The sequence below is a fragment of the Notolepis coatsorum genome (genome assembly GCF_963971535.1).
Source record: "Notolepis coatsorum genome assembly, chromosome: 7".
In the NCBI taxonomy this organism is placed as follows: Eukaryota; Metazoa; Chordata; class Actinopteri; order Aulopiformes; family Paralepididae; genus Notolepis; species Notolepis coatsorum.
Genome location: NC_140171.1, coordinates 143,330,996 through 143,344,795, shown reverse-complemented (window position 1 = coordinate 143,344,795; position 13,800 = coordinate 143,330,996). Strand labels below are relative to the sequence as shown.

Below are 13,800 nucleotides of genomic sequence, written 5' to 3'. Positions count from 1 at the left end.
TGCCTGACCGCAGCAGCTTGAACAGGCTGTTGTTGGGGTGGTGGGGGGTCTTTCATAATTCTGCAGACAGATAGGGCCAGGCTATAATAGAACAGAGGACGTGTAGGCGGCTGGGTGGCGCAGCGGACATTGCGCTCGTCACCAACGCATTAGACACCGGGTTCGGATCCGGCTGTCGGCGTTGCCTCTGGCTTGGGCCGGCCGTCATACTAACTCAATTGGCAGAGTTAGCGGGTGGGAAGTCGAAGGGTGGTAGTCTGGTCGTTGTGAACAGCGACTCCTACAGGTCGGTTGGGGCGCCTGCACAGCAGAGACAGGAAATGGCGGGGGCAGTGTGAGCATCCTACACGTTACGCCTCGCCAAATGAGAGTCCACGCTGGCAGGTGAAAAGATGTGACAGGCTGCTTCCACATGTATCGGAGGGGACATGTGATGCAAGGCTTCTATCCTCTCTACAACCGGCCAGTGGGGGGCATATGCGAGCAACGATCAGGACAGGGGAGGGAGAATTGGCACGAGAGGTCAATTGGGATGGGGAGAAAAATCACAGAAAAAGGAGGAGAAAAAAGTAGAAAAAAAAATAGAAAAGAGGACGTGTCATTGTTCTTCCTGACCAAACACAGGGTGATGTTAGTTAAGAATATCAAAGCCTGCACTAAGATATTTCGCTTTAACTTTTTTGTATCGTCCACATGAGCACAGTGCCTCCTGTGTGATTCCCCCCGTTGTCTCAGGTTTACAGGCGTTCGGCTGATACTGTATCAGACGGGATGGAGACAGCCGTGCATCATGGGAGTGAGGAGTGCTATTGCTGGGCAGCACTTTCCTCCTCCACTCCCAGTCCCTCCTCTATCTGTCTCTTCCATGCAACCCCCACCCCACAGTCACAAACATACACACACATACACTGTAGTACACATCTCTAGCTCTCAAGTTTCTTAAATTATGCATTTCCTTGAATATGAGAAGAACATGGATATAAACCACAGGTGTTATTATTATATGTGTTGTTATTGTGTTATTGTTGTAGATTATAACAAGAGTGGATTCCTCTCACTGCTATAGGCCCAGTTACAAGAGGCCGAGCGGCAGGTTCAAGTTAGGATCCGGAGCGGAGAGAGAGAGTTGGAGCAGTTTCAGCAGAGTCTGGCGTCCCTTAAGGTGGGTCACAGCACACACGACTCACACTACACACAGATAATGTGCATGCTTGCAAAGTTATACACGTAGATTAGGGATGGGTACTGAATTAGGTACTTTTAAAGGTACCTACCGAATCACGTCGGTACTACCGAGTACCGATTCAATTTTTTTTTAACTTACATTTTTTTCCCTTTATTTATTTTTTTTCCTTTTTTTTTTCACGTCACCGTTCACACGCACAATATACGCTTAACTAGGATTTGACTTGATTCAACAACAAAGCAGTCGGGGCAATGGCAAGTCGAAAGTGTGGTTATTTGAAGTTTGGAATTTTCCCCCCTCACAACTGAGGTAGGTAGATACAATCTTTAGAGACTAAAGTACAGAAAAAAGGTACCATTGGGTACCGTTATCAATTCACACAGGTACCGGTACCGTATCGGTTCAAATGTGAACGGTACCCATCCCTAATGTAGATAGTTGAAAAAAGCTAAAAACCTTGCACACACATGCACACACACACACACATAGATACACACACACACACACACACACACACACACACACACACACACACACACACAGAGACAGGTGCGCACACATGCACACACTTTAGAAGTGCTTTAGAATAATGGACATATCAGTCTATTGCTAAAATAGCTTTTCAGTAGTTAGTCTTATGCAGTTCAAGTGAGTGACTTTCCCCTCCATCCATCCAGCCATCACCACCTTATACACATAAATGTATTGTGCTGGGAACAAGGCACAGGTTATCTACAAATCCAAAGCTTCATTTAAACTTGTGTAATTCGGCAGTTCAACAAGTTGAAAGTACTAAACTCCTTGGAGTGATGCTGGATTGCACTCTGTCTTGGTCTCACCATATTAATTATATTGTTTTGAAAATGGGAAGAGCAATTGGTATTTCCAGGAAATGTGCTTCTTTTGTTGCCCGTCCCCTTTTATGTCAGATAGTTCAAAGTTTAGTTTTATGTCATCTTGACTATTACTCTGCGATGTGGTCATCTGCTGCCAGTGGTGACCTCAGGAAGCTCCAGGTGGTCCAGAACAGGGCAGCACGGTTGGAACTGGGCTGCTCACTAAGGTCTAATGTGAGCCGTATGCATGCCCGCCTCTCTTGGCTTAACGTTGAAAATAGATTGTCTTTTAATATACTTGTGCTGTTCAAGTTGGTCATGAACAGTAAAACTCCCTTTTTTTTTTTTTTTATACATAAACAGATTGTTTATAGTAATACTGTGCATGATCATTACACTAGAGGTTCCAGTAATGGGCAGCTTGAATTACCTGGTCCCAAAACCAACGCTTTAAGGAGATCTTTTATTTTTAGATCATTGACTCTTTGGAATAACCTGCCTCAAAACCTCTGCTGCATTAACAGTAAATTCACTTTAAAAAATCATCTTAAATTGTATTTAACACTGTAAAGTATTTTTGTTTTCTGTTTCTTTGCTCACATGTAATTTTAGCTATCTTATTTGTTAGCTTCAGTATGCATTGTACAGTACTGACATTTAATCATTTTGTCTTGCAACAATAATTGTTTTTGTATGTTTTTTTTGTGTGGACCCCAGGAAGACTAGCTGGTTGCTATGGCACCAGCTAATGGGGATCCTTAATAAAAATCAAATAAAATCAAACCTTGAACTCTAATATGCACCAATAATTCACCCTGTCCCCCTCCTCCCACACTGTGCAACTCCTACCCCTCAAGTGAAATATCCACAAGTGCAAATACCCACCCACTAGGCTACCGTTTGACACTGTGATTGTTGTTTTGTATATTGTTGTTATTTTGTATATTGTACAGTATTGTAACTGTAGAGTATTCTTGTAATAACGTGAGACTCACAACTGTGAGCTGATCTGGTCATTTATTTAGCATACAGTAGCCTTAACGTACGTTAACTCTCCGTGACCTTGAGTTCCAACACTAAACATGCAGCCCCAGCCTCATTCCTATTGGCCAGCTCTAACATTACTTCCTGTTCGTCATAGCATAGAACCGGACCACATAGTTGATCTAAACTAGGATAACACCACAGTAACATTGTTTTATTGTATAGTGTTTTATGTTTATCCTTTATTACTTGTGTGATTTTATATTTGCTTCCACTACGGCACCGTAAGTTTGAGTCCCAAATCTCGTTGTATGCAAATATAATGACAATAAAGTATAATCTAATCTAATCTAATCTATCCATCGCTCTCCCTTCTGCCATGCCGCAGGTGTCGGCGTCTGCCGTGTTGGAGGACAGTGAGGCTTTGTTTGCCGACATGGCCCACCGGCTGGACAAGACCAAGTCAGAGGTGAGAAACCTAGTAGGATGAGATGTCAAGTCAAGTCAGTTTGATTTGTATAGCACATTTAAAAATGACTAGCAGCCAAAGCAAAGTGCTTCACATGATAAAAAACACATACAATGCAATAAAATTAGGGCTGACCTTCGATTATTTTTTTGGAATTCGAAGCTTCGGGGCCAAGATTCGATTTTAATTCGAAGCTTTGAGATAAAAAAATGTAAATAAAAAAATAAATTGTTGTGGGACTTGTACAGCACTTTGTTCAACTTTGTCAGTGCTGTAAAGTTTAAACCTTTTTAAATCTTAGACAAACAAAACACTTTGCTTTCATGAAATATTGTAAGCCGTCATTTGAGGCTTTATAAAAGCAGCACAATGAACACAAATCTGTCAGTGCCGAGTCCGACCTCATCTTAAATAACAAACAGCATTGCTTGTTGTAGTTAACAAAGAGAGGCAGAGTTGATTTTGCACAAAAAATATATATATATCACTTTTTATTTTTTTATTTTTTATTTTTAATAATCGAATTTTATTTTCATATTCGAATCCCATGCCCATCGAACGAAGCTTCGAAGTATTTAAGACGGCCCTAAATAAAATACACTAAAATTACAGAAAAAATGTATAGTACAGTACATATAAGAAAGCAAAGGCAAAGTGCAAAATAAAAAGAGACAGGAAAATTGGATAAAAAGTCCAGAGTGACAGCGGACGTCATATGTAAATGCTAGGCTAGCTCTAGTCAAAAGCCAGGGAGAAGAGGTGTGTTTTGAGCAATGATTTAAAAACCTCTAGGCTCTGGGCAGATCTTGTGTGGGAGGGAGGCTGTTCCAGAGCCGGGGGGCAGCAGCAGCGAAGGCTCTATCTCCCCTAGTTTTAAGCCTGGTCCTAGGCACCTCCAGCAGCAGCTGGTCAGCTGACTTTAGGGCTCTGGATGGGGTGTGGTGATGCAGGAGCTCAGCTAAGTACAGTGGAGCCAGCCCGTGTAGTGCTTTAAAAACAGTCAGTAAAAGTTTAAAATCGATACGGAAACGGACGGGGAGCCAATGGAGAGAAGCCAGAACAGGTGTGATGTGGTCACGTTTCCTGGTACCGGACAGAAGACGGGCAGCCGCATTTTGTACCAGTTGCAGGCGACAGATTGCAGATGAGACCAAATCTGAGCTGAGAGACCTAGTAGGACGAGACGAGACTAGGGATGTCTGATATTATCTGCCGATATTGGCATTAAAATGTAATATCGGAAAATATCTGTATCGGTTTAAAATGTTTTATTATTATTATTATTATTATTATTTTTTTTTTTTTTCTTTTTTTTTTAATATTTATTTAACCTTTATTTACCCAGGCAAGCAAGTAAGAACAAATTCTTATTTAATTTATTGTCAAAAGTATGCATAATGTTGTGTTAATTCCACAACAAGAGATATGTAATGTTAATTACCTGAAATGATTCCGTTTTTTGGGGGGGAAACCCTGCATATATCTGTATCGGATATCGGTATAGGAAATTAAGAGTTGGACAATATCGGTATCGGTAAAAAAGCCAATATCGAACATCCCTAGACGAGACTAAATCTGAGGTGAGAGACCTAGTAGGATGAGATGAGACTAGGGATGTTCGATATTGGCTTTTTTACCGATATCCGATATACCGATAATTGTCCAACTCTTAATTTCCGATACCGATATCAACTGATACCGGTATGCAGGGTTTCCCCCCCAAAAAACACAACATTATGCACTTTTCACAATAAATAAAATAAGAATTTGTTCTTACTTGCTTGCCTGGATAAATAAAGGTTAAATAAATGTAAAAAAAGAAAAAAGACTGTAGGTATTTATAAACTCACTTTAACATTTTATACTGTAGGTATTTATAAACTCACTTTAACATTTTATACTGTAGGTGTTTATAAACTCACTTTAACACTTTATACTGTAGGTGTTTATAAACTCACTTTAACACTTTATACTGTAGGTGTTTATAAACTCACTTTAACACTTTATACTGTAGGTGCGAGGCAAACTGGAGGCCAAGGAGAGGGCAGTGGTCGGGCGAGCAGAGAAAGACATGGAGACTCTGGAGAGAGACGTTGAGGAGCTGAGGAGGAGAGATCAGGAAATAAGTCAGCTGTTACTGAGCGACGACAATGGCCACTTCCTGCAGGTGAGGGGGGGGGGGATGATAAGTCAGTAATGGCTACCCTTTCAACCTTCTGTAGTGTGGTAGTGAAAGGGTTAACCCTTTGTCGTGTGGCAGTGACAGGGTTAACCTTCTGCATTATCGCGGTGAAAGGGTTAACCATTTGGTAGTGTGGTGGTGGTGAAAGGGTTAAGTGCCGAACTGTATCACAGAAGGAAGGATGGAGAGCAGAAGCTGTGAATGATGTTGAGTTTGATTTTCCACTCACCTCCGATCCCAAGGCGGCGCCCCTGCTATGTGCACCACTCGCCACCAGGAGGCGCTCCACAGCCCTGAGCCTGCCCACGGAGGCCTTCAGTGCTGCCCAGAGAGCGCTGTGCCACCTCAGGGCCCGCATGGAGGAGGTCTGCAGAGAGGAAGTGGACAAGATCAGCCATGCAGGTGGGAGAACACACACAACATACACATACGCACGCACACACACACACACACACATTACAGATGACCTCACATATACACACACACACACACACACACACACACACACACACACACACACACACACACATTATAGATGACCCCACATATACACACACACACACAGATGACCTCATCATATCTTTGCACACTTAGACAAACACTGGCGATGCCATCATGTCTATAAGATCCTACTATGCTACCATTTTAGTAGCATGAGCAACAGCTAATGAATTTGTGCGTCCTAGACATTTTGTAAAAGGAGCATAATATTTACAATTTCAGATACATTTTTGTGTCTTTTTGCAGATCATGCTTTTCTTCTCTTCTTTCCAGGGCTCTTACTTTATTTTTTTTGCACAAAAAAAAAATGCTGCCATACAACCCTGGTCTATGTGAGCACAGACACTCTCCCGATCAATGGTTCAGTGTATAACACTCACAGACACTCTCCCGATCAATGGTTCAGTGTATAACACTTACAGACACTCTTTTTTCTTTTAGTGGTTCAGTGTATAATCTGTCACAGACACTCTTTTTTCTTTTAGTGGTTCAGTGTATAATCTGTCACAGACATTCTTTCAATCAATGGTTCAGTGTATAATCTGTCTCAGATACTCTCTTTCTGTTAGTGGTTCAGTGTATAATCTGTCTCAGATACACTCTCAATCAATGGTTCAGTGTATAATCTGTCTCAGATACTCTCTTTCTGTTAGTGGTTCAGTGTATAATCTGTCACAGATACTCTTTCAATCAATGGTTCAGTGTATAATCTGTCTCAGATACACTCTCAATCAGTGGTTCAGTGTATAATCTGTCACAGACACCCCCTTTCTGTCAGTGGTTCAGTGTATAATCTGTCACAGACACCCCCTTTCTGTCAGTGGTTCAGTGTATAATCTGTCACAGACACCCCCTTTCTGTCAATGGTTCAGTGTATAATCTGTCACAGACACCCCCTTTCTGTCAGTGGTTCAGTGTATAATCTGTCACAGACACCCCCTTTCTGTCAGTGGTTCAGTGTATAATCTGTCACACTACTTGTGTGTGTTTCTTTTTCAGTTAACGAGACGTCTTCCTCTTGTAACATGTCTGGTGGAGAGTGTGTTAGTAAAGGTAAGACTGAGAAACACACACACACACACATACACTCTCTGCCCCCCCCCCTCTCCTGTGCCAGTATCATGACCCAGTTGTTGACCCAGTTTAACGCATTTATCCTGGTTCTGATTTGCCGTTTAACACCGAGCAGGACACTGCCTGGTTAATGATTGAGTTTGAAGAGGACAGGGAGACAGGGGACATGGAGATGTCTCTACAGGGAGACAGGGGAGATGGAGATGTCTCTACAGGGAGATGGAGATGTCTCTACAGGGGAGATGGAGATGTCTCTACAGGGAGACAGGGGAGATGGAGATGTCTCTACAGGGGAGATGGAGATGTATCTACAGGGAGATGGAGATGTCTCTACAGGGAGATGGAGATGGAGATGTCTCTACAGGGAGACAGGGGAGATGGAGATGTCTCTACAGGGGAGATGGAGATGTATCTACAGGGAGATGGAGATGTCTCTACAGGGAGATGGAGATGGAGATGTCTCTACAGGGAGATGGAGATGTCTCTACAGGGAGATGGAGATGTCTCTACAGGGGACAGGGAGATGGAGATGTCTCTACAGGGAGACAGGGGAGATGGAGATGTCTCTACAGGGGACAGGGAGATGGAGATGTCTCTACAGGGGAGATGGAGATGTCTCTACAGGGGACAGAGAGATGGAGATGTCTCTACTACAACCTGGTCTGACTCACCTCCTGCACACATCACTATTGCAGACCAGGGCCCCCAGGTTTAAATTTGATGAACAAGACAATTTGGACAATTTATGTTACTTTTGCAGGTTTACGCTTGTGTTTGTAAACATTGTAATGAAAAGGTATTTTGAGAGATGACCGGCAAAGGAAGTTAAAAAAAAATAATAATCATACTCTTTGGGAACATATGTGATTATACCCAAGGTTTGGGTGGTGAAATGTATTGTTTCTTTAAAAATAATCACTTCGGGCGGCCGGGTAGCGCAGCGGACTAAGCGTCTGTCTACCACCACAGAGACAGTGGGATCGAATCCAGCTGCGGTGCCTCCGGCTTGGTCGGCCGTCCATACTAACACAATTGGCAGTGTCAGCGGGTGGGAAAGCCGGTGGGGTGGGTCCTGGTCGTTGTAAACAGCGACTCCTACAGTTCGGTCGGGGCGCCTGCACAGCGAGGGAAGGATCTGGGGAAGGTAGTTCATATTTTCATCTCTCTCTCTCTCTCTCTCTCTCTCTCTCTCTCTCGCAGTGCCGTCATCATTCCCTCTCTCCTCCCTGTCTCTTCAGCCGGCCGACCAGAGGATGAGAGCAATCTTCCACCGGTGTGAGTACAACACACACACACACAGCCTGTCGCCATGACGATGTCTCCGTGGCAACACTGCAGTGACTCCCCCCCACACTTCTCACACCCCTGTGGCGGCTGTATGACACACCCACACCTCTCCTATCCTTCCACCTGTGCACCTCCCCCTCAGTGACCCCCCCTCCCACCCCCCACCCCGGTTGATAATGTCTTCTCCCCACATCTCGTTGTCTCTCTGTCTCTCCCTTTGTCTTTCTCTCGTTATCTCTGATTCCTTTTCTTCTTTACTTCTCTGTTAAAGGAACACGCCAACGTTTTCGGAAATTATCAAATTTTCCGTCTTCCCTAGAGTCAGACAAGAAGCTATGTACCCTTCTCATCTCTGTGCATGCAGTACAGAGAGAGAGGGAGAGAGACATTTACATTTAGTCATTTAGCTGACGCTTTTATCCAAAGCGACTTACAAGTTCTGTACGACAAGTCATCAGGAAGGGCACAACTCTATCAGCTGAGTAACAATGTTCATCAAAGTGTTGCGTGTTACAGTGTAGGTTAGTTTATTAGGACAAGTGCATGACAGTAAGGTTAGTTAGGGTTAGACTTTTTTTTTTTTTTTTTTTCATATAATGGTTGAAGAACTGCGTCTTTAGTCGACGGTGAAAGATTGGACGGGTTTCGGCTGTCCTAACTGGGGTGGGTAGTTCATTCCACCATTGTGGGGCAAGGACTGAGAAAAGGCAGGTTCTCCTTGATGACCCTCCCGGAGCTCGGATAGGAGTAGGTCTGAGACGGCCAGAAGATGCAGAGCGTAGGGGTCTTGAGGGTGTGTAGTTAGAGACCATTGACCATAGGTAGGCGGGAGCGGTTCCTTTTGCCGCACGGTATGCCAGGTCGAGGGCCTTGAAGCGGATTCGTGCAGCAATGGGGAGCCAGTGCAGGTCCCTAAGAAGTGGGGTGACATGGGCCGACTTCGGTAGGTTTGAGATCAGGCGGGCCGCTGCATTCTGAATGAGTTGAAGAGGCTTGGTGGCAGTGGCCGGGAGGCCAGCAAGCAATGCATTGCAGTAGTCGAGGCGGGAGATGACTGTTGATTGGACGAGGAGTTGGGTGGCTTCTTTTGTCAGGAAGGGGCGGATCCTTCTGACGTTGCTCAGGAGGAATCTGCAGGTTCTGGTTGTCGCTGCGATGTGAGCAGAGAAGTTCAACTGGTCGTCGAGGACAACACCAAGGTTCTTGGTGGTCGGGGAGGCGGTCAAAGCTGCATTATCGACTGTGATGGAAAGGTCGGTCAGGGGGGAGGATTTGGCTGGCAGGTGGAGCAATTCTGTTTAGCTTATGTTCAGTTTGAGGTGGTTGGTCGTAATCCAGGCGGAGATGTCGGACAGACAGGCCGAGATCCGTTCAGAGACGTGGATATCTGAGGGAGGGAAGGAGAGGAAGAGTTGAGTATCATCGGCATAACAATGATACGAGAAGGCATGAGATGTGATAATGTTACCCAGTGATTTAGTGTAGAGGGAGAAGAGAAGGGGTCCGAGACCTGCGGCGCACTAGCTAGCTTACACAATGACTGGGAGTGGATACGGACCATTAGCCTACCGTCAAATGTAACAAAATACACTTTCCAACTACTCCAAAACTGTATTATTTAAATATTGTGACTTGTGTATTTACAGCGGGTAGAAATAACAATGTAAAAAGAGACGGATTTTCTTTAACCCTTTCACTACCACACTACAGAAGGTTAACCCTTTCACTCCCACAGTACAGAAGGTTAACCTTTCACTACCACACTACAGAAGGTTAGGTAAGATCTTTGGTTATAGATCGTATAGCTTTACGCTCTGCTCTATTGGAACTATCCCTTTATCCATTCTAACAATGAAAAACGTTCTCCACATGTACACACCTATTTACCTCCGCCTGGCCACACCCGCTCCTATATAAGCGGGGTCGTGGCCACACAATCGGCTCCTTCCCTACTTTCACCACCGAAAGTGTCTGTATACACCACTTTAGTTTAGTGCCAAAAGTAGTTTGTTGGAAAGGAGCTACGTTGACATTGTATCTTTGTTTTTTCTCTCTCGCTAATTTTCGAAAAAACAAAGGGATAATGTCTTCACCGTCGGAGGGTCTAGACGACTACAACGCTACCCTCCTCCAGTGCTTCACTGTCGCGGCGTCCTCCGTGCGTTGTGGGGCGTTCCTAGCACCACGGTTGTGGCAGGCAGGTGTGCCTGAGCGGCGCCCGGAGGAAAGTGTGCTTCGCCGAAGGGCCGTTGAGCTCCCATCTCCTGTGAGGTGGCCGAGTTCCGGCCCTGGTTCCCCCTAGAGGGCAGTCGGCCGACAGTTCCTCTGGTGGCCGAGGATTTGCGTCGCAGAATCTTCGCCTTGGCTCGCTCTCATCGTAGGACGGCGAGCAGCTGGGGTGAACGGCCTAGTGGCAGTGTTGTGCTGGAGCCGAGCGAGAGTTCTCTCGCCTCTTCTCCATATCCGATGGAGGATTACATGGAGGGGGTGGGGGCTCTCTTGTTCGAAGGCCCGGCGGAGACGTGTCACTCTCCCCTTCAGGGAGTGGCAGGGAGTGCTACGTCTCCCTGGGGACCCTCATACTCTGGGACTGGGTTAAAACCTCGGAGACGAGATGCCCAGCGGCCGCCGCAGTCGCCAATGGCGTGGCGTTGCCGCAGCCACTGCTGGCACCTGTTCCCGATGACATGATAGGTAATCTCTGGCAACGTCGTCCTGTGAGAGAGACGGGCGTTGTCTGCCCATTCTTCCCATCGATGGAGGCTTACGTGGCGCGGGGACAGGTAATATCCCGCATCGTTGGCCTTACCCCCTCCTACGTGCCAGTCACGCGGGTGGTGGGTTTGGTCCAGGGGCTAAAGGACGTGGTGCCTCGACTTGATAGCCCGATGGCATCCATCCTTTGCCCCGAGATGGTGTGGGAGCCATTAAGAAAGCCAGTTCCCCTGGGGAAGTTGGCTAGGCAGTTGGCGTGGAGTGTGTGTGTGGAGTGACCAGGTGTACATCGCCTCGACACAGAGCCTGGCTGCAACCTCCAACATTGCGCAGCTGGCGCGCTACATGTCGGGGCTGATGGCGGGCGGGGCGGTACTAGATGACCATCAACGGTACCTCCACGCCCAGACGGCTGGAGCCATCCTACATCTGACCCAGCTGCAGGCGATAGCCGCCGGGAAGGAGCGCGCCCTGGCCACTCTCATCCAGCGCCACCTTTGGCTGGAGCAGGTGCGGGTGCCGGACCAGAGGAGGATTCCACTGCTCACGGCCCTCCTCTCCGATGCTGGACTTTTCGGGTCGGCTATGCAGCAGATGACGGCAGCCTGCAGAGAGATGGAGGAGGAGCGCTCCGTGCTCCAACCCCACTTTCCCCGACCCGATGCCACCGGTGACGTGAGGAGGAGGCAACGCCGGCAGAGGTCTGCAGCCGTCGCCACCGTCACCACCGCCGCTGCTGGGCCTGCTAAGAAGAAGGCCAGGAGTGGAGGAAGTGCCGCTACCGCTGCAGCCAGTCGTCCTGCGCCCGGGGGGAACGGTAGGGATCGACGTGACCAGGAGGCTCCTCAGCACCGTCCCTTCGGGCCGGCTTCCCTGGTTCCACTCCATATTAGGATGGGTGGGTCACGGGATTTCCCCGGCCATGGAATACGTCATTAGGCGCGTTTTCTATTGGCCATGAGACATCCGTGAGTTTTCAAGCTGCAGACCGCTGTCATTGTCAAAGTTGGATGATGCGATGCATTAGAAAACTGTTTGTTTTCTGCTCTGCTCTTAAAGTGTGTATTGGGCCTTTGGTCACTTGGCCCAATTATTACATATATCTTTTTCAATTGTTACTCACGTAGAGGTCTCTCTGGGGGATTTTCTGTCTTCCCCTCTTGTGTAAAGAGCAGAATTTACAGGGTTTACCCTCAGACACGTCATATGAGACCTGTGTCTGTGTCTTATAGACCGGCTTCCTGCTGCTCGTCCCAGACAGCATGGAGGGAACGTTGTCTGGTGTTTCTTATTAGAATTCACCATTGATGTGTTTCGGGTTCTCGACGTGCATATAGCGCTGGCCCTGGGTGCTTTCAATGTGGAACCACGTTATGGGCTGGCGCGCCTTGGTTGCCCAATTCATAGAAACAACGTTTTTTATGCGGACGGCTGGGAAGGAGATTTTATCTCTACCGAGTGCCAGTGCACTAGGTTAGACTTGACGGCTCACGTGCATCTCCGGGAGGGGGTCACGGAATAGATCAGAACATTGGTGGAGGGGTCTCACGCCCCCATGAGGTGGTCCACCAGGAGCAGTGCATTCGCGTACTGACCGTCTTGGTGGCGCCCTCTCTGATGTTTTGGATCGACACGCGTACCTACCCCCCTCTTAGGACTGGGGATGGCGGCGTGACTAGGACGCGGGTCTGGTTCTGGTCGCGCCGGACCAGGTCAGTTAACCCGTTGTCCGCTGGTGCGCAGATCTGCTGTTCTGGTACCCCGAAGGACTTTGTGCTTTTCCGGGGGGAAAATGCCGGGTCGGGCCGGGCGTCGCAGGGATTGATGTCGTGGATGTGTGTGTCATATGTATGCAACCACGGGTTGCCCTTAACAGTGACATGCTTGGTCCATACTGTGTTGTACCTTGCGCTGTGTTAAGGGGCTTGGTCCCTCTCCATTTGTTTCACCCCTCCCTCCCTGCTAGGACGGGGCTGGGAGGGGGCTGGCGGGGAGGTTGTTGTCAACTCCTCTAGGCATCCCTGTGTAGGTCCCGGTCCGCCGGGCCCAGGTCCAAACTCGTTCTCGCCGACCTGTTGGCCTGGGTTAACCCTTTGAAAACTGAAACACGTGTGCTGCTTGTATAGCCTGTGTATACACACAGTTATGTTTCTGAGTTTTCTTTGTGGGTTAAGGGATTAACCGCCTCCTGTTAAACTAAACATAGGGGGGTGGTTGGTTCTCCGGTGTGTTGGTAGCAGAGTCGACTCTCGGGTTGAGGCCGGGCTTGACCCCGTCTGCCTGAGAGTATGCCCCGCATATTTCATGACATCTGCCAATTGTGTCAGCCTCTTCTTTGAACCTCGACCCAGCTGGATTGGGGGGTCGGGTTTGTGGAGGTTATGACATGGTGCACAGCATACTGAACACTAGGGTTGGGCACCGAGAACCGGTTCTAATAGGAACATATTTGCATTTCGATTATTTTCTTTTCTTCTTTTTCTTCTTTTTTCTTTTTTTACTTTGTTAATTAATACCCTAGTTACAGTACAGCAACCAAATTAAACTGTATCAAGTCAACTGACAA

The 13,800-nt window shown here is 47.1% G+C and overlaps 1 protein-coding gene across 1 annotated transcript in view; it reads left to right on the top strand.

Moving 5' to 3' along the window:
* LOC311232017 (E3 ubiquitin/ISG15 ligase TRIM25-like) overlaps positions 1-13,800 on the top strand; it is a 34,821-nt gene that overhangs the window by 4,309 nt on the left and 16,712 nt on the right. Inside the window, exons 2-7 of the mRNA XM_084318680.1 lie at positions 1,067-1,162; positions 3,395-3,475; positions 5,490-5,642; positions 5,900-6,059; positions 7,158-7,211; positions 8,433-8,507. Of these exons, the coding sequence (XP_084174806.1) occupies positions 1,067-1,162; positions 3,395-3,475; positions 5,490-5,642; positions 5,900-6,059; positions 7,158-7,211; positions 8,433-8,507 (619 nt within the window). The remainder of the gene's footprint in view (positions 1-1,066; positions 1,163-3,394; positions 3,476-5,489; positions 5,643-5,899; positions 6,060-7,157; positions 7,212-8,432; positions 8,508-13,800) is intronic.